This window comes from Agelaius phoeniceus, chromosome 13, assembly GCF_051311805.1.
Source record: "Agelaius phoeniceus isolate bAgePho1 chromosome 13, bAgePho1.hap1, whole genome shotgun sequence".
In the NCBI taxonomy this organism is placed as follows: domain Eukaryota; kingdom Metazoa; phylum Chordata; class Aves; order Passeriformes; family Icteridae; genus Agelaius; species Agelaius phoeniceus.
The window spans coordinates 2,446,002-2,469,683 of NC_135277.1; the positions used below are offsets into that span (position 1 = coordinate 2,446,002).

Sequence of the window (23,682 nt, forward strand, 5' to 3'; positions counted from 1 at the left end):
TTGTGCTGGCACTAACTCCTGAGTGATTGCACAGGGAGCTGGAGCAGGGCCCTGATTTTGTTGTTAATGTTGTCGCCAATTAAGTTTTCAGCACCATCCTTTCCTCTGTCCAGCTCCAGGCTCATTCAAGCACTAATGCCGTCACAAAGGAAAGAGCAGCCAACTCTTCTGGTAATTAGAGCTGCTTAAATCCGTCATAAAATGTCAACCTCACACTGCAGACACGTCTGGAGTCAGGGATGGTCAGAAAACGGAGCAAGGCTGTATTTGAGACTGGGAAGTTTAATCCTGCTTGGGAGAGAAAGGATCTAAGCTGTGAATCTTCTTGCTCCTCACTGCTTTTTCTCTGAAATACCTTCTCCTTGTTGTTCAGGTTTCTTTTATTTTAGGGTGTCTTTTTTTGGAGCAGGTGTTGTTCTTTACCTGCATTTGTTTAGTAACTCATACAACTACATCCTGGTAGTCTGAATCCCACAGCTGCCAGCTGGAAGTAGACATGGGCTTCTTCATGTGGGTTTGGATTCAGAGGCTGGAGAAGTTCTGATTCAGAACCCTCTGTAATGTGTTGCTGTGCTCCAAGGTCTCTTGCACTACTACAGCCTTACAAAAAGCATGGATCCCTCTTGGCTACAGGCTGCCTGAATGGGAAAAACCCTAAAAAATGAGGCTTTGACCCTTAAAATGGGACTTTACACCCTAAAAAAAAGGGTCTTTGGATGTTCAAATTTACTGCTGAGCTACATAAATTTATAGCACCTTTTGCTGGATTTCCCTAGTGGGCTGTTATTCCTGGGATCTTATACAAACCAATACATGTGTACAATACACTGTCCATACACCTGACTCACCAAAAAATTTTTGTAGCACAGAAATAATGTCTCTCAAAGGAGGAACAAAAAGCTGCACTACAAACACTTGCCACTTACTGCTGCTGCTTCGCCTGTCACACTTTCTTCCCTCAAAGTATGGAAGGCTCGCAGCTATTGAAAGGCAGAAATGCCTTGTCAACAGGAACAGGAATGCTGGGGAGTCTGTAGAACATAAATGGGGGGTTTGCTGCCCTGAGTATTGGAGCAGAAGTGCCATTGTCTGGGAAGGAACGTCTCTTCTGTTGGCATGGCTGCTGCCACTTTGTTCTTCATGGACTGACAGCCAGGGAGTTATCTGATCCTTCCCAAATCTACTGAGTGGCTCTTTAGCCAGGCTCTCCCTCTGGAAGTGCCACAGGGAATCATTTCACTGCTGTGAGCAGACACTGGGACTTGGTGTTGCTCCTGCAGAGCAGAGGTGGTGTCAGTGTGAAGGAGCTGGTGCTCCGGGTGATGTTTCTGCTGCTCTCTCTGTTCAGGAGCTGTTTGCCAAGTCGCTGTTTTTTTCTTTTCCCCAGGGACAGATATTCAAAGAATATATGTTGCAAGCTTGGGTTTGTCGAAATACTGGTTTCATTCCTGTTTCCACAGACATGCAGGAAGACAAAGAAGTGCCAGAGAGGAATCAAGTAACACTAAGATCAGGTAGAGAGCTAAGACGGGGGCTAAACCTGGGTCTTTCAAAGCCTGGTCTAACTCTGGCCTGTTGACATACAGCTTGGTCAACACCTTAACACAGGCAAGTGCCTTTAGCCAGAATTTGCAGTGTTTTGTAGACAACTAGCAATTTTCCTTTTTTATATTAATGTCAGATTTGCCTCCCTGCAAGGTGAAGTTTTTTATGCTTAAAGGGAGGGAGAAATGTCTGGGATTTGAAGAAAAATGGGCAGGGGTGTGTCTGAAAGAAACCACTGGCAGACACAAGTAGGTATTTCTTTACAGCCTAGTTAAAGCAATTTGACAGCACCCTTAAAACCACTTCACACATAAAGGAGCAGGTGGGAAGGACTCAGAGAGAAAGAAAGGTTTGTAATCTTTACCTCCATGCTGGACTGGTGCAGAAAAGGATGTGGATATTACTACCCACTTTCCTTTCCACAGGAAGGTGAGATGGTGCAGGAATGGGGCCAGTGGAATGCTGGCCTTATTATGCACTCCTTCCCAGCAAGGTTAGCACAGTGAGTGCCCACCTGATGTTGGGCAAAGCCCCTCTGCACATCCCTTCAGAGTAGGGGCACATCCCTCCCAGAGCTTGTCTGTATTGGCAGTGCGAAGTATGAACTTAGAGTTGCATAACTCACACTCCCGGGAAACCTGCTTCCCATCACACAGCCTTTCTGGTTTCATTTAAGTTTTTATAGTTCATTATACAAGTTAATAAATAGGAGGGTGTGGATTAAAAAGGTTTTTTTTTCATATTCTCCATAGCTGAAGCCCCCTCCACATTCCACACTGCTGTGATAAAACACACCAGTGTACTGGGCAGCTTCGTACCCTTTTGGAGGGCAAAGCAGACCCACTCTAGATGCAACTGCCCTTGTGTTTGGTGCCAGGTACCACTGCCTAAAGGACTTGGTGTCATGTGCTCTCAGGATTAAACCTGCACCTGTGGCTTTATGCACATACATGTGGTGCGAGTTTGTGTCTGGGACTCAGCCAAGCCAAACGGGGAGGCAGCAACTTTGGGCTCCATCCCTCATCTCCTTGCCTCATTTCCACTGCTTGGCTCAGCTGGTGGATAGGTCCTGCCTCTCTCCTCAGCGATGGGGTGCAGACATGCCACACCATGTATTTTATTTGCTTTATTTTTACAGTCGGCTGAGAAGCACAGGGAAAGCTTTGACGACCAATGAACGATATACACCTGAAGGAGTGTGCCTCGAAACTGAACCCCAACAAAGCCATGGCAATGCGTTTACTGGTGTCCGTTTGCCTCCGCTGCTAGCCGGGCTCGGCGCGCTGAGCTCCAGCAGCCCCGACGGGCAGCGGGGCGGGGGAGGCGTCCCCGGCAGCACCGTGAGGGGAGCGCGGCGGCGGGAGCTGCGCGGTTCCTCCGCGCTCATCCGTGGCAAACCAGGGAAAAAAACCCTAAAGAGGTGGGGGGTGGAATTTTAATTTAAAAAGCCACATAAAGTGTTACAAATGTTTGTGGCTTGTGGAGCTGCTGGAGAGCGGAAGAGTCCCGCACCTGCCGTCCACCCCTCAGGGAGCGGGGCCGCTCCCGGGGCCGGCTGAGGCATCCCCGGGAAGCACCGTGAGGGGAGCGCGGCTGCTGAAGGCGGGCCGGTACCCTCCACGCTCTCCCGTGCAAAAGCGGAAAAAAATACTAAAGAGATTGAAGCAAGAAATTATTAAAAAACGCCACATAAAATGTTATAAATGTTTGTGGCTTGTAGAGCTACCGGCGGGCGGAGGAGCCCGCACCTGCCGTCCCCCACCCTGAGGGAACGCGGCTGCTCCCCCCGCCGCGGGCTGTCAGCAACCTGTTGGTGCGGGCGCTGCCGGGCGGCGGGAGGAGCCCCTCGGAGGGGCGGCCGGGCCGCTGACAAAGGCGGAGCAGCGGCAGCCCAGGGCCGCCCCCGGCAGCGGGGCCCGGCGGGCAGCGCGGGGCTGGGGCTGGGGCCGGGGCGCTCGCACAAGATGGCGGTGGGGCGGCGGGAGAGCGCGCTCCCCTCGTAGATGCGGCCGCGGCGGCCCCTGCTCCCGGCGCCCGGCGGGGCTTACATGGCGCTGGAGGACCTGCTGCTTTGTCTCTGCTTCTCCGCCCTCGCTGTCCTGGCCGTGCAAGGTGGGTGAGGAGGGAGGGAAGGGGTCGGTGCCCCCCAGCCCGCGGGCGGCTGCGGTGCCACCTGCCCTCACACGGGTAGCGGGCGGTTCCGCGGGATGCGCTCCCTGGCCAGTCACCCGCTGTACCAGCCCTCCTTCCCCTTTAGTGGCCATTTACCCCAGTCGTCCTTTCTCCCCTTAGTGGCCGTCCTGTCCCTCTGTGGCCATTCCCCCCCTCTCCCCATCCCCTTCTTTCCTCCAAGTCGGACGATAGCGGTGCTCGTGGGCCATGCCTAGATGTTGCTTCTTTTGGAGTCATCATTTGGGGGGTGACATTGGGAGTGACACCCTCACACTTTGAGGGTGACACTCCCCACAAGAGCTCCCGTCAGTGTATGGGCTGGGGGGAACAGCAGACCAGCAGCAGCAGCATTCCACGGCCTCTGCCTGGACAGTGGCAAGTTTCCACCAGAGGAGCAGTGGCTGTACCAGGGTGGTGGGGAATGAAGAGCTTGTCCGGCACAGGGTGGCCCAGAGCAGGCCCAGGTGTCCAGCAGGGCTATGGAGGGGCCCTTCTCCTCCCTTGCCCTGCTCCTGCCGGCATGGGACACACGGGTAGGCAGATGTCCCGGTGGTCGAGGAAGTGACCCAGGAATAGCCATGCTCCTCACGCTCGTGTTTTGCAATGGTTACGCAAACGGCGCTGTGCGAGGGCACACGTACGCGGCCACCGGGCGTGTTGGTGGCTTTCTGTGGTTGCCATTGAAGTTGGCATTGAGGGTCGGCTGAACTGACAGACCTTGGGGTGTGGGGCTCCTTCTCTGTGGGTGCAAAACCCACAAAAGGTTTTGTTCTCATCCCTGAGAAGGGTTTGGAAAGGTACAGGTTGGCAAAACTGCACCAAAAAATGTGAGCGTGTGCCAGGGACTTGCTCTTGTTTAAAATCCCCCCTAAACAGGGTATTGTGGTGGAGGAGCCATCCCCATGTCAGTGTACATTTTTATTCCTTTTATGATGCATTCAGGTTCAGCAGAGCATAATAACAGCACGTGGATGGCTGCAGGGTTGTTTTTCTTTTCTTTCTTTTTCCTCAGAGCACTGTGAGCTCCCGTTAGGGGTAGGTTATGATTCAGCATAGGTGCAGCTTTATGGTGACTGTTGTGGAAGTGAATAACGGTCCATGTAAATGGCCCATTGTCACCAGTGAGTGTTGGTTTTCCTGGATGGGAGGCAGGCTGTGACCCCACCAGCAGTCAAGCTGGACTGAGTGGGAGCCGTGTCTCCTGTGTGTTTGAACAAACAGCTGAGTGGATCCCAAGGCTTGTAATGGAAAACAATGGTTTAAAAAGAAAAAAAAAACCAAACAAAAAATGGGGGTGGTGGAGTGGACGATGTTTTTCCAAACCCACTTCAACAAGAAAACTTCAGATACTTTGCGAGAATTTGCAATTGTGGCTTCTTGGTGTTTCTTGCAAGTAGTTAGGCAACTAGTGAAAATTGTTGCTGTTTGTTTTCTAACAATGGGACACATCTTGTACAGGGAGGCAGTGAGTGTGTCTGCACAGTCCTTGGACGTGCCGCTGGGTACGTATGGATGTGCTTTCCAACAGGTGGGTTTGATTCTGAAAAGAAAAACATGGACTTGTTTCAATCTGAAATTAATTTGGCAGAGAGTTGAAATGGTTTTGGGAAAGTCTGTGTTTGATCCCAAAGCCACATGTGTTTTGATCCAAAGTTCAAGCCTAGCCGGGTATGAAGTTCGTAGGAGAGAAGTAGAATGGAAAGCCTTCCCCCCCTCCGGACTTGATGGAAGCAGTGCCAGTGTACACTTGCTGGGGATGTGATCCAGTGTTTTTGAAAGCTTTCTGCTGTCTGACTTTTGAGCCTGTTTTCCCTTCAGGAGCAGAAAAGGGGTTTAAGGAAAAAAAACAAGCACTAAACAACCCCTTTTCAGTTGACTCCAACGAGGGGGCTGTGCCGGTTCCTTTCCTTGGGGCTCTTACAGGGGACGTGTTGGTGGGAAGTGCGCTGAGCTTTCCACGCGAGGGATAAGCTGAAATCCATCTGGTTTTGTGTAGTTCGGTTTTGTGGTTGAGTTCACTTGCTATTTCCTTTTTCGACACCACCTCATTTGAGTTGTGATTTGTTTTATCCTTCCTGTCGCGTTCGCCTTGGCGGCGTGACCCCGCCGCCGCTGCCTGCCGTGAGAGCCTGTGCCGGGCAAGTCGGCGTTCCCATTGTTAGGAATCGCGTGTCCCTGCTGCTCTAAGCAGGATGTCACCTGCCTGCGGCTCCTCCGGCCCTGTGACCGTGGCGTTGCGGTGTCACCGGGATGGGCGGTGCAGGGAAGGGGTGTTTCCTACAGCCCCAAGAAACGGGGGACGCTGACAGTGCCAAACGCGGTGCACACAGCGCTGGAGAGGCTTCACCTGTATCCCGTTTCCAGGGGCAGCGTTCCCGTGCCGGAGCTTGGAGCTCGCTGCCCTTGTGCCGTGGCTCTTGTGACAGCCAGTCCCCAAGCCAGGCAGGGGCTGCTCTAGCGTGGGGAATGCTTTTGCTGGCATTTCTCTGTTTCTCTTCTAGTGTGTGAAGCTGAAGGTGAAACTGCTCAGGCTTAATTCTGGTTTTGTCTCTCCTGTTTTCCCTAGGTTTTTCCTTTTTTATTTTTTTGGGTTTTGTGCCTTCACTGCCTTGAAGTACCAAGTGAAGCAGAACAGGCTCATTTTCGGGCATATCCCCCTCTTTTGCAGCAGACTTTCTCCTGGCAGCTGCAGCAGATTTGATCTGCTGTGAGGGCCCCGTGGGGGTGGGTGACTTCTGGTCATACATGAGGCACTTCAGAGTGGCGCAAGTAAGAATTGGAAAAGAAAATATTTGGCAATCTGCCTTTCCCTGGGGATGAAAGGAGATTATTTTCCCTGCATGTAGCCTGATTTGGAGATGGAGGCAGCTTCTGTGGGACAGCACAGGTGTCTGTGCACTGGGAGCACCTGGGCTTCCTGAGTTTGCAAAGCGCTGGGGTGGGCTGTAGCATACAGCACATCCCTCCTGAGTACCCACTGTGATCCTGGACCAGTGACTTCATCTGCTCTGGCAACCTCATGGCCCACTTCAGCCAAATGTAAAGATGCTTCTCTCTCTGTCAAAGGTGAGGATGAAATCCATCAATAAGTATTCAGCACATCTATGATCTTTTTCACTCTAGTGCACACTGTCCTGAGGGCAGAGCACTGTGCTGTCCCACAGGTTTGTGACTCCTGATACCATATCACTTGCCAGATGATTTGAATTCTTACCTCCCTTGGAGCTGCTTTTCCAAAGGCTGGCTCTTCTCCCAGGGAAAAAATCCAGGTGCTTGTGGGCATTTGCAGTGTAAGAGATGCTGCTTGCACAATTTACATGCTCCTCTCCTGGTTAAATGGCTTCAAGGCCATTAAGCCTAGTCATGGTTATATAATTAAGATGGGAATTAATATTTAATCTGATTGTAATTTGTTGCTGGAATCCATCCCAAACTGTATTTCTGTGTGAGGTGAGTGTGTACCTGAGGGAAAACTGAGTCCAGTGTTACATACAGGATATTTTTTGCATGAATACTGGGAATTACAGGTCTGCCTTGGGTGACAGAGAAACCCTAACCTTTACAAACCCTGAGTGATCATAGTCATTTTGTTATCAGTAGGAAGCAAATGTTTGTTTTATAGTCAGCTGTAATAGTAGAGGGGATATGGTAAATCCTTGTTATCAGTACTTGCCAAGTGTGTGTTGGGCCAAAATCAACTGTGGTGCAATTTCGTTACTTTCTGGAGAAGAACTGGATCCACTTGCCTACAGTATTTTTAGCTGGTTTTTGAAGGTGAAGAGGTGTAATTATCTCATTCAGTTGTCTGTCCATCTCCCTTTTCTTCTTCCCAATAATTCCTGGACCTGGAGAATTTAGATTTTTTGAAAATAAGTGACCAAGTAGAGGAGGGAGATGCAGTTTCTCCATGGACTGAAGGACAGGGACTGGAAAACCCACTTGAGGAGGAACCTGAGTGCCTCAATGGTAGGAAGAGCTTTGAGCAGATCGTGAACCTTTTTTGGATAGGACTGGGCAATCCACTCTTGAGACACAAAACTGCAGGAGATCACAATCTCAAGTCCTTGTATTCCCTTGTTTATTTATGAAGTCTTTTCTGCTGTAAAACATGACTTATGATTATATCAACGTACATATTATGGGGCTTGGTGTCTGTTTTGCTTTCCTCTTTTTTTTTTGGGAAAGCACTTCAAAACACAGGATTTGGAGCTGCTGTGACTTTGGCTCTTTTCATTGTCTTTGTGTTGGTCACTTGCTGTCTCTGCCTCAGTCTCCCCACTTGTTCCCACTGAGCAGGGGATGCTGTTACACACTGTAAACATGAAGAACATCATCACACTAAGTACCCTTCTTGCATTTATTAAATCCCTTGAGTAAGTGGCCTCCAAGGGCTGCTTGTGCTTTTCTGACTTAACAGCTTGTTGGTGAGAGGATCCACAGTTGCTAAAACTGAATCTGCCACCTTCATAGAAAGCAGCATTAAGCTGTGTTCTCACAAGCCCTTCTAGAGCTGCCAAACCCTCTACCAGACATGGGGAGAAGTCTGAAGAGCTTCTAATTTGTCTGACTATCACTAGTATGCTGAAGTCATCTTTGAAACACCATTGAATTTCCTAATTCTGAAGAATAATGGAAGCTTCAAGGAAGAGGAAGAGCTGGTCAGTGTTTCCTTGTAGGAAGATAAGAATCTGCTGGACTTGCAGCTGCTGAGAATGGAAATTCCATGGGAGAGCCAAACCAGGTGTCTGTGTTCTGCTTGCAGGTGTCAGGACACTTTGTGAGTGTGTAGGTGTTGGAGCTTCTCCCTTGGACGTGTTTTTGTTCGTGTCACTGATGGCCACTGCTGTCTCTGTTTGGGTCAGGTCCTCTCCTGCTCCTAATCCATGTGATCCTGCTTTTGTGATATGGGCTTGCTTTATCTGAGAAGTCCAGCAGCTGCCGTGTCTTATCTCCGTGGGTAATAAACATACTTTGTGGTGCTTATGATAAGCAATTACTGTGTTCCAGGGAAACTTTCGTATCAGATGTTCTCAAATTATTTAAAAATCTTTATCAGCATTTTAAACACAATTGCCTGTTATTGCCTCATGAAATTCAGCTGAGCTATGGAATAACCTGGTTTATTATTTTTTTGTTTTTTCATGTTTTAATTATTTTTCCAGATCTTTCATGGAGTTCTTGAGGACAGGTCATTAATATTAAAGTGTGTTAATGAAATGTGAGCATCCTCAAGGTTTGCTCTCAGCCCAGATTGGTGGGAGAATTAAAATCTAGCATGTGAAGTATTGCATTTGTGCTCAGTCTGCTGTGGCTCTTTCCCTTGTTCCAACAGACTTCCCTGGTCTCATTTCCTGCTCAGGTCTTTGAACCATGTTCCCTTTGGAGTCGGGATGGCTTAGCACCTTGTTAAATGTAAGACTTTGGGAAATTAAACAGTTAAAATGGTGCTGGGATGGCAGAACTTGGTGGGATGTGGAAGTGATGCCAGGCTGGCAGCAGGGGTGTGATAAAGTCCTTTGTGTGTTTCACTGTGTGCCGGGAAATGTGCATCCTTGACCGTTTCTAAATTGACTGTCGATAGATGATCAAGTTAATTGGTGTGACCAAAAGGTCATTACTTAATGAAATGGATTTCCCATGCCCTGTCAATGCACTGGGAGTTCTGGCAAAATCTGACTGTCCATGCACTCGGGGCTTTGATAAATCTTCTTTTTTCAGAAGCATCATCAGTGATTACAGGTTCCAAAATTACCTCAGGTTTTGCACTTAAGGCAGGACTGTCCTCTCTGTGGCTCCTGACTGGCTGTTGGGTACAGCTGCAGAATGGGTGCATGTATTTTCCAGACAAAAGTGGAATTTTCCCTGATATTAAAACTAGTCAAGAGTTCACTGATTATTTTTTTCTGCTCACGTGAGAAGGCTTTTATGTTCTTTTGGAAATCTTTGTCTCTTTTTAGCTGATGGTCTAGTGAAAATGTGCTTTTGCCTTTCTGGGGTTATCTGTGCTGCTTTAAAGGATAGGTGAGCATAGTCCTCCTAACTATATAGACCCAGAGGGACTGAGCCTGTTGGAGCCCATTTCTGTGCCCTCGCAGTCCCACCTGTCTGTCTGTCTGTCTGTCGGTGGCAAAGCCTTGAAAGAGTTTGTAACAAAGGGACAGGGAGCTTTGCATGGAAAGAAAAACCAAACCAAGGGCTGGGGAGGGCAGAGAATTAGCAGGTGTTCAGGCTGATGCTGGGGGTCCCCCTGTGGTTTGGGGACGGGACCTGCCCCTGTGTGGGAGATAAGGGGCTCGTAGGAGGTTATCTTCAGCAGAGGGGTCCAGAGTGTGGTGTGGGGGGGAGGAGCTGGGGCTGCTGGCTTGGCTCCATTGTTTTTTTGCTCGATAGGTATTTCCCCTTGTTACAGAGGCTGGGGCAACCCTGCTGTTGGAGAATTCAGGCTGCAACAGGAGGATGATCATATCCTCCACGGCTCTGTGTGGCTTGCAAAGACACTTCTGAGGGCACTTTGTGTTGTTCCATGGCAAGGCACCTTGGCAAAGTACCATCAGATAAGATAAAAGGGGAAAAAGAATCCCAGGATCTGATCCAACACCAGCTCCTTTGCTGGGTTGGCAAAAATTGTTTAGATTTTCCCTCCGAAGAATGATTTTGTAAACATAATACTGCCTATTAGCCATGTAAATTACTGTCATTGGTGGCAATTGTTGTGATGGAAAGATAAGCATCTTGAAACTCGGGTTTGATTTACCCCTCCTGTCCCCCCAGCTCACTAACCAGTTGTTTGTGTCAGTGCTGATTGCGGCTTTTGTCAGAGAAATCAAAATATTGATCAAATTTATTTAGCTCTCTAGTTCCCTAGGTCACAGTAAATGTAACTTTTCTTTCTTTTCCTTTGTTCTCTTTTTCTCTGTACTGAAAACAAAAGGAACTCTTCCTCAAGAAGATGAGCCATACGTTCCCAAAGTCAAAAGTCATCCACTTGAAGAGGGTCCTTAGGAGCAGGCTTCCTATCTGGAGCCTTTCCTCAAGAGTCTGTCAGTGGAAAATCTGGCGAGCAGCATTACCACAAGTACTATTGTGGAGTTTTCTTTACATGCAAAGTGGGCAGAGATGGAAGTTTCTCCCAGCTGCTGGCAGAGAAGAGCTTCCCATTTGCTTCATGCTTACGGCTGCTGCCAGGATTTGTTGTTTAGCAGCAGAGGAGTTAAGTGAGGGCTGAAAGGCTTCAGCAACACTTCAGCATCCGGGCACGAGGCTGAGCTGTCAGATCATTCTTTGTTTTTAATACAGTGAAGACACTTGGGATAGTTCAGTGAGTTTAAGGCAAGCAGTATATGGTGCTGCCTTCTTGTGTACTGTGTCAAGCTGAGACATTTCTTGTACATGCAGGTCCTTGAGTCTTTCACCTGTTTTCCATCCATAATCTCAGCCTTCTGTAGTAACAGTGGTAAGCCAGCCCTGCTTTTCTCAGCAGTCAGGTGCTTGCTCTGCTGGGGAAGTCTTTTACTGCTTCAGTTCAGAGCCTGACTTCTTGGAACTGGACCGTGCAGGTCCCTAGGGCACCAGTTCCCCCCAGCTGAGTTCAGAGCTGCCATTCAGCTCAGACAACCAGTGCTGGATGTGGCTTTCCAGATGTGATGGGATCAGAGCCAGCTGAGGGAAAAGGAAAGAAACCTTCATCTCCCAGAGTGTCTCTTTGCGGTGCAGCTGAGCCATTGCTGAGGCAGATTTGGGGTGTTCATGCATGTGAGCAGCAGGAGGCTCACATGCAGGAAACCAGAGGAGGCATCAGGATGGGGCCCATCTGTGTAACTTCCATTTAGATTTTAAACAGAAGGGCTAAGTTGGTATTTGGTAAGTGGTATGTGCAGACCTGTAAATGAAAATTCCTGAGTACTTTTTTGTGTATTTTAAAGTTTGTGAGGTTATAAAAATGCTACCCTCATAGGGAGTCTTTTCTTGTCACCAGAAACTTGTTGGACTGCAAATTTGACAGAACTAATTTTTATAGCATTTTCTAAGCTGAACTAATTGTGTATTTTAGAAGGAGGAAGACAACGATGTGGAGGTGTGTTTTTATATAGATTTCATTAAAAAGGTGATGTGGATTATCCTGCAAGTTATCTGAGCAATGTAAAGGTTTCTGCTGGAAAATGCAGGTGATTATAGGCTGGTGACTAACAAATAATCCTTGGCTAATATGGGTTGGGCTCAATTAATGTTAATCCCTGCTCAACAGTAGTAAAAGTTGGATAAAGGAGATTTTGCAAGGCTGTTGTTGATCTGAACGTGAGAACGTTCATTCCCTGAAATAAACCCAGCTCTCTGGAAGAGACATCATTCTCATCATTTGTTTCTAACTCTAGAGAAGGAGCTATTCAAAGTGGCCCAAAACTGCCTGGTTCTGAAGATGAGGATTTCTCCTGTGCTGGTGTTACGTGCTTAGGCACAACGGACCTCGTTAAAGAAAGAGCAGCAGTAATTAGTGTAGATTAATGGAAATAAATCTGGTTTTAGTAATAAATGAGGTTGGATTCCTTGGTCAGCCACCATCTATAATATTCATCTAGCAGTTGGATGCACAGAGGCAAAACTCTCCTCACTGTTGAGAAAAGTGGGTGATCTGGGATGTTTTTATTGAAATGTCAGTGTAAGTCCAGGTGTTGTTTTTAGATGTGTTTTGGTGAGATAAGCAGAAGCCCAGAGGCAGCCAGGGAGAAGCATCACATCCGAGCCTGGACCCCATTGATCCAGGAGGGCCCCAAAGTGGTGTGACAGTCCCCACAGGAGTTCTGCTGCTCGGATACTGTGTGTCAGAAGCGTGTCCTTCACCATTTGGAAGCAGACCCAGGCCTTTTACTGCTTTGTCCTCAAACTGTCAGGTTTCAGCTGGCTGCAGCTTTGGAAAACACAAAGATTTATATGCTCTGAAGAGAAACTTTCGCTGGCAGTGGGTAAATGCACTGGAGATGCTGGAAAGTTAAACAGCCAAGTAGGTGCGAGGCATTTTTGAAGTAGGTTGTGAAATATATTTTCCTCCTGTTGTTGTGATAGATGTAAGTTTAAGTTTGGGAATGGGAGGGCAGATTTCCACCCATTCTGACCCTCAGTCCTAACCATGTTCAGAAGTTTGTGCTGCTCCTTGTTTTCCTCCACCTTTAGGTGCATCCTTGTAGCCACAGATATGGCCTTTATGTTGCTATTTTTCCTAATACAATCCCTGAGCTCTAAAAGTCACTTTGCTTTTTCAATAATAACTGACTTTTCAGATCACAACCAGATACTGCCCTTTCAAACAGGACTAGGTAAGAAGTTAAGCCAGGAGGATTAAAGTCCCAAGGTGGTCAAGTCCTTGGTAAGATCATGCATGTCTAGCTGTGGGCACCCTTTTGACTTAACAGTTTATCCTCTCTCATTTTATTATTTTCTCTGTCAAACCTGCCCTTTTATCTGCTATTGTTCCAGCAAGGCTGGCCGGCTGCATTGATAACATACCTGTGGAGTTGGGTGATAACAGAAAGAAGCAGAGCAGGTCTAGATAAAGCAGGGGTGGTCCACACTCATGGAGGGAGCTGGTGTCAGACACTGCAGCTGTAGCCAGGCAGCGAAGCCCAGATGGGTTTTGTGACTTCCCAAAGGACATGTGGTGGGTGGTGACAAGGCCATCCCTGGACAGGCTGGTGCTGTGTCAGGACTGCCCACACTGTCTGTTCTCTGCAAAATTAACTCCTGCCCTCACCTTTTCCTTGTGTTCCTGTGCTGTGTGGGTGCTGTCTGTGTCCTTGTGTCCTCCCAGGGCAGTGACACCTCTCCTGGGGCAATGCAGGCTTGCAGTGACAGTCGTCTGCACTGAGCTATTAAAATGCACTTTTCCATTAGTTCTCTTCGTTGCTGTTCTGAATTGTCTTTTCTTCCCCTGTGTGCTGGCTCATTATTTCTTATTAATTCATGGTTTGTGCAATTACCTGGGAAATGCAGGAGAGTTGGCAGGAATTTGACGAGCCTGACTTTCCTTCTTGGAAGTAGATAACTTTTTTTCCAATGCAGCATGGGAGGGTTGGTTCTTGTCCCCTCTGAGTGACAAGTTGCACATCCAGGCCTTTCTGCAGGGGCTTTGCAGGACAGGTTGGCTGTTTGCAAGCACAAGGAGCAGGGAAAGGGTCTGTATGTGTATTTCCTTGTGTACCTGGTAGGATTGAAACCAGAGCTGTTCTTTGACATTCTGTAGCTGCTCTGCATTTATGGCACTTTACACCCTGCCCTGAAGACACACACCAGTCTTGAATGCAGCCTATCAAGAGTGAACAAGGAAGGCTCTTTGCTTAACTTTAAAAGACAGAATTGTACCATAAATAGTTCTAAATACATGCCAGGAGATTTTGTTTGTTGTGAAAACTCTCAGCTCAGTCCAAGGAGTGGGAGTGCATGTGTCTTGAAGTGACATCCCTGCAGAAGGGTTCTTTGCCCCTTTTTTTTTTGGACACAGTATTTCAGGTAAGAACAGAGATGTGATCTGGTCCCTTTCTGCCATCACACAGCAAGATAAGAGGGCTGTCACTGACTAAAATGCAGCAGTTTGTCTGCTTGTACCTTGTGTTTTATTGGCAAATCTATTGTGCCCCTGGTTTTCCCGTATGAATGCTCCTCTTTTTTAAGTGTTGTATTCATGCATTGACTTCCCAGCTGCTAGGAGGGACCTCTTCTTGATAGAAGCTGGACTAAGCTGTTTCCTGGGTGGCTTCACAGCTAGACTTCAGGCTGTTGGTAGGGAAGGAGCTTTACCTGCCCTCCTCCTTCCATTTTTATTTTCAAGTGAACTGCAAAATCTCATTACCCATGGCAGTGGTAGGGCTTTGAAGATTTCTGACCTAATTATCTCCTTTGCACTGCGAGTAGCAGTAAAATCCATGTGCTGTCAGGGGACTTTGCTGTTGTGGCAGCTATGCAGCAGTGGGAGAAAAGGGGCTGGTGCAGAGGGTTTGCTTCCCACAGTGCAGGCTGGCTCGGGCTGCCTGCACATTCCCAGCTGAACAGGTGCTTTCCTGCAAGACTGGATGGGGTGAATGAGGTATAAGTGAGAAGTTACCCCGTTCTGGACTCCATCTCAGGCGCTTCAAATGCCTTTTTTGGGTAATGTTCATGAAGGTCCTGCTCAGAAGGGGCTGGATCATTGTCTATGGAGGGGCTGCTTGGTTGTGGCATGATGTGTAATTAAGAAAGTGGTGGGTTAAATATAGCAAGTTTCAGTGGTGTGTGAGAGCCGTGATAGAGCCATGTATTTGCAAGTCATTTCTGACACTCTCTTAGAGTCATGTCTCTGTATTTGTGCCTGGATATAAGGAATCTTCTGCTGTTGGAGTGAATCAAAATATTAACTCTAGCTATTCCCACCCTGCAACTTTAGTGAAGTGTTGCTACATCTCTTGTGGGCAAGGAACTTGTGAGGTAGACGTGGTCTAAGTAACACTAAACTGTGTAGCAAGAAGGCAAGAAAAAGGAGTGTGGGAATATTTGGTGCCTTGATCATCAGTTGAAGGCAGAGGGATGAGAAAGATCTTTGAAGATTAATATCTTTGATCTTGAAGATGATGAAAAATTCAGAAACATTAGAGTATGATCCATCCTGGTATAATATCTTGTGTCTTTTTGGGTCAGTATCTCTGTGCTTCCTGTACCTAATGGAAACAGTAAAAACCACAGCTAAAAAGGATCAGGGCATTAGTTTGTTTTCAGATGCTACAGGTAGCTGTCCCTGAGGGGTCTGTAAGAGCTGTTTTCTCTGACCTCCTCCCTAAGCTGTTGTTCAGAGTCATCTTCCAGGTTTCTGTGTGGTTGTGGCTCAGTGGAAGGCAGCAGATCAGTTCCTGTGGCAAAACTGGGACCTGTCAGAAAAGCTTGGCAAAATGCTGGTTCCCCCTGGCGTGGTGTGAGGCTCTGAGTGAACCCTCCCAGTACTGATCTGTTGTGAAGCCAACCAGTCTCTCCAATCCTTACTCCTAGCAACTCCCCCTGTGGCTTGTGTAGCCAGACCACTGATTGCTGAGTAAAACGAGTGGGCAAAGTCAAGTAATCCTTGTACATCTTGAGTAATGCTTTCCCTTTCTGTGGTTCCAGATAGCAGCTGGGAGAAAGTTGGTTTGGAAAACAAAGCTGTTAGGAAATGTTTGTTTAGACACAAGGCAAAATGAAAGTGAAAAACATAATCTGTCTGTCCCCCTCCGCCTCCCACCTTCTTTTTGTTTAAAATGTCCACATGCTATTTACTTTCAATAAACAAAAGATGTTTCTTATAAGCGGGTGTTTACTGGTAGGGGTATGTGATTTATTAGAAAACAGAAATCCCTTCTCATGCCTATGTTTTCCAACTGGAATAAGAGTTCATAATTTTATAGACCTTTCAAGAACAGATTTTCTAAAGCAAACAGTGAAGAACTGTTAAATTATAGCCATGTAAAACAACAGTGTAATAGTGTGATTGCTCAGTAGTATTGGCTTTATTATTCTGTAACAAATAGGAGTGGTTTGGGCTGCTGGGAGATAACCTGGCTTTTCTGAGATAGCTTTGGAGTTGATTCAGAGGACAAGCCCATTTTAGATTTTTCTTTTCCTCATGTTAAGGAGATATGGAGTATATGGGTATTCCCTTACCCCAACTTTCTTCCAGGATAAGGGAAGGTGCAGCTTCCAGAGAAGCAATTCAGAGTTTCCCTCTAGAGCCTGAGAGCCACCGGATCTCACACTGTCCCTCTGAGTCAGACAGGGTGTTACTCCACCACCATTTGCTTGGGGTGTCTTTGTAACTTGTTTTCTCTTCAGAGGAAGTGGGAGAGCGATGCATTCTCCCCAGAACCTTGGATGATGGGGGCTGTGTCTGGGCCTCTCCTCAGGCCTGTCTGAGGTCACAAGCCATGCAGGACTCCCAGGCAGTGCACTGTTCAGGCCAGGGCTTTGGGAATGAGCTGTGGGTGCTGCTGAATTCTTCAAACCCCTGGGCATGAGCAGAAATGTCCTTGCAGTGCCTGCCACTGTCATGTCTGGATCCTGTTTGGACCTCATCTACTCCTTGCTTCTCACATGGAGCTTGAGCAAGTTGGGGTGCTGGATGCCTGGCCTTGCCTCTGCCTTCCACGTGTCTGTCACCTCTGGATGTTGATGATGGTGCAAATGGCTGTGGGAGGATGGTCTGTGCCCCCTCGTGCAGCTCTGCCAGCTGTGGCTGTGTCAGTCACTCTGTCACTGCAGGTAGTGAGTGCGAGGCACGAGAGGCTGGGTGGTCTCAGCTGGAGCTCCTGCATTCTCCAGCCTTGCAGTTCCCTTGTGTGTGAGGATGCCTGCCTGGAGCCTGGGTGGGATCCCTGACAGATGCATGCATGGTGCCCTGGCCCTTCTCCAGCTCCCAGTCATTGCAGTGACCTCTGCTGAGATGTGTGTGTTGAAAGGGACCCATCTCCTGTGTTTATTCCTTCTTTCTTTCTTTCTTGTTTATTCCTTTCTTTCTCCTGGTTCTCAACTTCTCCCTGGTAGATTAGGTTTATTTCTGGCTGCTCTACATATATGCCTGCTGGAAAACCTTGTAACAGCTTACTTGGGCTCTTGGACGAAATTATCTGTGCAAAGAGAGCTGTGGCTTGTAATGAAATAGCTTTACAGTGACATAGTTTTTGTGCTGCAGTGTGTCTCTGCTGGTTTTCAGGTTATTCCTGGGCTAAAAATATGGCTCATTAAGACTTCTGTAACAGGATGCAACCATATTTTAAAGATATTCCTGTGTGTTATTACAAAGTGATTTAACTGATACTGCATTTGGAGACCTACTTTGTAGGATCTTTTATCTGAAGTGGAAATGAGTAAAAAATTAAGTGTGTGTGTTTCTGATAGTGAGGATGTGGTGCTGGCATGGATGGCTGGGAGGGCCTGGGAGCTGCACTGGTGCCTGGTGCTGACTGATCAAAGCCACTGGACCAGCTACTTCCATTTCTGGTCTTCCCTGCCCCCAGACAACAAGACAGTCAGAACTGCATGGAAAAGAGTTTTACCACCTATTTCATTTGAAGCTGGATGCACTTGAGATGTGTTGAACAAATGGACAGTAGCCTTTCTTCTCCCTGGGGACAGCTTTTACATGGATGGGAAGCTACAGATGGGGCCCAAGGCAGAAATGCAAATAGGCAGGGCTGTGATACGAAGCATTTGGCAGCATCGCAGGCTTAAAAGCTTCGTCCCCACGGCTGCTTGATCCTGCTTTCTCAGTTGTGCTGACACAGCTGGTTGTGGGCTGTACTGTGAACTGTGCGAGTGGAGCTTTGACCTCAAAACTCTGGGATTAGGGCCTTTGCTGCTGGCACCGTGAAGCTGGCCCAGGCCGGGCCATCCCAGAGCTGCTGTTGAGAAGCCCTCAGAGATGTACTTGCTGTGGTTACAGCCTTGCAGAGAGGAGCAGCAGCGAGCACAAACAGCTAATTAGTTTTTATAACGCTCTTTTGTTTGCTTTTGAAGACACGAGTCCTTGGTTTGCTTGCCTGGCTCCTGTTCGCTGTGGTGACAATGTCAGCGCGGCTGTGCGAGGCTCAGGTTACGCGGGGAGAGTTCAGGAAGGTTTGGTTTCAGTACAGGTCTTGTCCCTGAGCTGTTCCAGCACTTTCCTGACAGGAGGCAATCGGTGTCAGAACAGGTTTGGCCCTGAGACTGAAAAAAAAATGGGTTTGAGGGGCAGATCACCCCCAGTAATGAGTTCAGCGGTGGGTGACTGCTTTTTATAGATGTAAAGGTCAGATCTGTTGCCTGGGTTATGTAGAAAGGTTTTGTTCTGGAACAGCCTGCTCCTGATGAACTCCCATCTCTGCTGAGCTGCCAGGCACTGCTCTAAACAGTGTTTTTCCTACATTTTCCTAATCAGTGAATGTTGGAGAGATCACTTTTTCCTAAATATTTCATTGTTGGGTGTTGAAGAATTTACTTTTTAGGTATGCTCATTTAAGGCTGTGAAGTTTTGAGTTCATATCAGCAACTTGGACAGCTTTAAACCCCCCTGGTTTTGAGCCTGCCCTACTTGGAGTTTGGTTTTAATCGCAAGTTTTAACAGATTGAGTCTATTGAAAATATTCTCAGTGAAACACCCTAATTTTTTTTTTTCTCAGAAGCCGTTAGCTGTCTTCAAGAAACAATATTTTAATTGAAGCCATGATAAAAGCAGAGTGGCAGTGGTTGTTGTAAAGCTTAATTTATTAAACAGCCTTGTTTTTAATGCAAAAAAATCTGTAAAGAAAAAAAAAAGCTATGCGCTTTAAAACTGTCAAAATAAAACCTACAACTTTGAAGTCTTAAAATACTTTGGGAAATGCTGAATGTTTTTGACTGGTTATATGGAACAGCTGAACTGACTTAACTGGAACAAAATTAGAGGAACAAAGAGGTTTTGTTTCCAGAGTGTATTCTTTGCCCTTTGACAGCGCTGTCTGGCTCACACTCTGAGTTAGATACAGGGAGCAGGTCGCTGTCGGCTCCCCCCCTTTGGTTAGACTTTCCTCATAGGCAACCCCACTGGAACAACAATAATATTCTTACAAAAGAGCAAAAATTACTGGAAGATTCAGGGGCAAGGACAGAATCTGAACCTGCCGTTACTGTTGGGTTGGTTTTTTTTAGGGAGCCTGAGTCTCATATTGATGGTGCCACATGTCAGTGCTAAGTTTGGGGGTACCTTGGGCTAGCAGGGCTTTTCCTGGCTGGTGATTGATGTTGCATCCCACACAACTGGACTTTCTCAGCATGGTCTTGAAGTAAGAGACTTGTTTTCCATGGAAGATGCTATGAAGATCTCTCTCCCAGTGAACTCTTCCCATGTACCCAGCAGCTTTCATAACCCCTGTGCACAGGGGGTATCTCTGGCCTGGTACTGGCACTCTGGCTCTGGGAGGTGCTCATGTGCTCTGTTCTTCTGTCATTCCAGGCTATTTGCCTGAAAACAGCCTCTCTGAAAAGTCTGTCTTCTGTTAAGGAAGGGCAGACAGCAGGACGAGATGAGCAGCTGAGAAACAGGGCTCTTGTTTCCATGCAAATATCCTATAAAGAACAAAAGAGGGGAGGAAGAGTGTTCAGAGGTGGGGTCTGCCAGCAGAAAGGCTTCAGAGTTGTTTTCCATGAGTAGCATCGAGTCCATGTGAATGTAATTTTTACACTGTTGTTGCTGTGGGTCTCATGGGTGAGTCACAGATGCTGCTTTTGTTTTGGACTTCTGGAGGGCTAAATCTCCTCTCTGTGGGAATTTTGCTGCTGAATTCACTACCAGAGAATTAGGGCTTTTAGGATCTGGTGCTGAAATGAGTTACCTCTAATTCCCAAATCTCAGCTTATACAGGAGGTAGGATGCAAATGAGCACAAGAGGTGCCTTGTGTGCCCCTGGGTGTACCAGTGTGTCTGGCTCTGAGGGTGCTGAGAGCACATTTCACTGACTGTAGGACTGCCCTGTGGCTTCTTTCCCAGTGCTTTCTTCCCTTTCCGTGGCACCTGAGCACGCTGGGAAGGTGTCAGAGGGCTCGAAGCCCTTCGTGTCAGCAAAGAGCACTAGGAAAACAGTGTTGGGAGCAGCAGCCTCAGCCTTGCTGGAGTTGACTTTGAAGGTCTTGGGGAGGAGTTGGGACTGGAGATAGAGACAGCCCCGTGATGTGCTTGAATTGATGTGTCAATGGCAAAGAGCTCTTGGGGACTTGCTGCCATTCACTGCAGCAGGAGCTGGGGTGATTTAAGACTTGGCTGCTCAGAGCTCCCTGTAGTAGAGGGAACCAGATTGATAACAAAGGCAACAGGAGTAAATGTACATCTGCCTCTTCCATCACTGCCCCCAGCAAGGCAGAAACGTCCCCTTATCAGCATTCATATCCTTTACAGCTATGGGTATTGAGTTGAGTTGCAAGCCAGTTCAATGCTGGAGCAGATGCACACTGAATTTAGTAGCTTGCTTAGAAATAAGTATCAGCAAGATGTCAGAGAGGTTAGCCTCATTATGAGATCTCATTAATTCTGTGAAATACCCTGTAGAGAATATATTAATATTCTTATTCTGTTGACATATATTAACATATATAATAGTTGTATAATTGTTACTAATAATTATGATAATAATAAGCTTCTACTGGTAGACAAGTCAAAATGGATATTCAGAAGTCCCTGTAGGTACTTCTAACCCACAGTTCATGGACAGAGGTGCTGATGCCTACAGCATGGTGAGAAGTGGCAGTTCCTCTCCCTGCTCCTGCGTGGGAGTAATGTCAGCCTGGAGGCCAGATTTCACAGGTACAGTTGCTGTCTGTGCTGCTTGGCGGGGTCAGGCAGTTTGGGTTGGGAATTTCCTATGCTCTTGGCTGGAAATTACCATCCCTACCCTGGTATTTGCTGCTGTTCAGTAGAAGAACCTGAATTTGATGTGCCTGCTCTTGTGCCATTGCAGTGGTGCAAAAGTAAAAATCACCCTCAGCCTAAAACATTGGTTTGCAGAAGCCCATTCTGCTTTGCCCTGCAAAGAGATCACTGTCAGTGACAGTCTCATCCAGGGGTCTCCTTTCTTACAAACTCCAGGCTTTTCAGATCGCTGCCCTAGATGAGATAAAGGTCTTGGTTGTGTGTGTTATGTGTGCATAGTTGCCACCCTACTAGGCCAAATCTTGCCATTAGTTCTAACAGAAAACCAGAGGGTGCCCTGATTTTTAAATCATTAAAAGAACTCAAAGACACATGGATCTTGAAAGGTTCTGGATTAAAATGTGTTCTTCTGTTTTCTTAAATGTAAGACCTGCTAACAAGCACGTGGAGACCCACAGCGATTACAATTCAAAGCTTGGTTCAAAGGGTAAAGCTCTTCTTGATTTATTGGAGAACATTACTCTGTGGCGTATCTGAAAGCCAGATACAGGGTGACAAACCAGCAGGATTATGGCAAAGCAGTAATATTCAGGATTGTCCAAAGAAAGATTAACTTTTCCAGTCAGCTTTTACTGATGCAAATTCCCACCCGCTGTGTTGCAATAAAGAGCAGAAATAACTAAATATGAAATGCTGACTCGTAAAGGGGGGTCACCTAAAGTGCTTTGTGTTGCAAGATTTCATGAAAATGGTTTTGAAATGTTCTGCTGCATTTACCTTCCAGAGAGGCCAGTTGTGCCAGCTGGCAGGTGCTCTCAGCAGTGCATCATCCTGGAGCTGTTCGGGGTGGAGCCTCAGCACTGGAACATCCCGTCCAGCTCGCAGGGGTCAAAACAGGATTGTTCCCACTAGTGCCTTTTTTCTTTTTTTCTTTTTTTTAATAAATAAATGTTAAAAGGTTTTGTCCAGTGCAGGTATAAAAGTCTCCAGCTTGGTTTCAGTCTCTTTTTTCTGGGCAACAGTTCCAAATCACTCCCTTCCCTGGCAGGGGGATGGCTCTCTAAAGTACATCTTAGGGTTCCTGGTCTTTAGGATCAATGCAAGTTGTGTTCAGTGAAGGTCTCTTTCATTAAGTTCATATTATACAATATAAAGGGCATTTTTCTTCCTAGTGTGACCCCATTGCTCTGTGTTGTAGGTAGCTTGCATCCTGGTGCCCAGTGTTACAGTTCCTGTTTCCTTTTTGAATTGCTTTTTCTGCTGCTCCCATTGTTAATCCTTACCTGCTCTGGGTTTTTGTGGTATGTTGGATCTTTCTTTTTTTTTTTTTTTCCTTTTTTTTTCAGTAGCCTGCATTAAAGTTCTTTAAAGTGTTCTTTACAGCAGACATCTTGGGCTTGATTTTTTTTTTTTTGTGTTTGTAAAGCATCCAGTACAGTTTTGCAAGCCCATCCCAAGCTAAGCACTACAGCCTATAGACCTTGTCCTGCTGAAGCTTAGACGTTATGATTTCCCTCAGTTTTGCCGAGACTCTGCTGGGCTGGGTCCAAAAGGTGAATTCAGACACCACCCTGCTTCTCTAGAACTTTGTTTCCAGCTTCAATCCTTGTGTTCTCTCCCCTCAGTCTAATTAAACCCCGCTGTAACAAATGCTGTGAAGCCAGCTGCCATGCTTTGGCAGGTAGCAAGCACAGGGCAGCAAAACCTCCAGCTAATCTCCATCCATGCTATGAAGTCATAAGAATCTTGTTAATTTTTAAAAAGCCCTTGATGCCCACTAATCCAAATCAATTTTAATTTCTTTCATAAAGTCATGCTTCCATTTAAGCTTCAGCTAAGAATTACAGCTAATTTGTTCGATTTTATAACAGTATAATTGAAAAAGTGATTTTAATGTCCTGGCAACCATATTCCCTTTCTTTGGTTGTTAATGAAAGAATCCATTAAAGTTAAATGATTTGGGCACAGATTCAAGTTGAATCGCCTGAATATTCTAGGGGAGTGTTTCTGACCATCTGCTGCTCTGTCACTGGCGTTTGTGTTGTAAATGGGACCGAGAGAAGGACTTCACAGGTCTTGTTCAAACCATTAAGCGTAAAATATAATTTTAATTTTCTGATCTCAGTGTAAATAGTGGAAATACTCAGGAGAGTTGGGACTGCTCTGATCTGTGGGATCCTGCACTCATAAATCTCACTGCTGAGCAGTGCTCCCACATCCTTTCCAGGGGATCTTGTGGCTGTTTGTATTGATGACAGTACATTGTTCAGCAGCAGGTTGTAAGTTCCTTTTAATGACAGGCAAGACAACTGGAAGTGGAGCCTGTGAAGGGGAGGCACACCCGATGGAGAAGTGTTTTTCCCGCTGCCTGGAGTCACACTCACCATTTCCGTCTGGCTGCGATCGGAGCGGTGCGTCCTAGGGAGGGTTGGTGAGCGTGAACAGACACAACTAATAAATTACAGCAGCTGCTGTCACTCCTGCCTCCTTTGCAGAGAGCCAGGGTGGCTGAGCTGGGGCTCGGGGGCTGAGCTGGCACTCCAAGCACGAGCCTTGTACACCCAAGCAGGGGCAGAGTCAAAGGGCTTCTGTCCTTTCTC

General features: G+C 47.0%; 1 protein-coding gene across 2 annotated transcripts in view; it reads left to right on the forward strand.

Annotated features, from left to right (window-relative positions):
* Positions 1 to 3,330: 3,330 nt before the first annotated feature.
* The window catches only part of IGDCC4 (immunoglobulin superfamily DCC subclass member 4), an 87,894-nt gene continuing 67,542 nt past the window's right edge, over positions 3,331 to 23,682 (forward strand). Inside the window, exon 1 of one of the 2 annotated variants that reach the window (XM_077185434.1) lies at positions 3,331 to 3,657. In XM_077185434.1, the coding sequence (XP_077041549.1) occupies positions 3,549 to 3,657 (109 nt within the window). In that variant the 5' untranslated portion in view covers positions 3,331 to 3,548. The remainder of the gene's footprint in view (positions 3,658 to 23,682) is intronic. The other variant, XM_077185435.1, reaches the window with a different exon arrangement.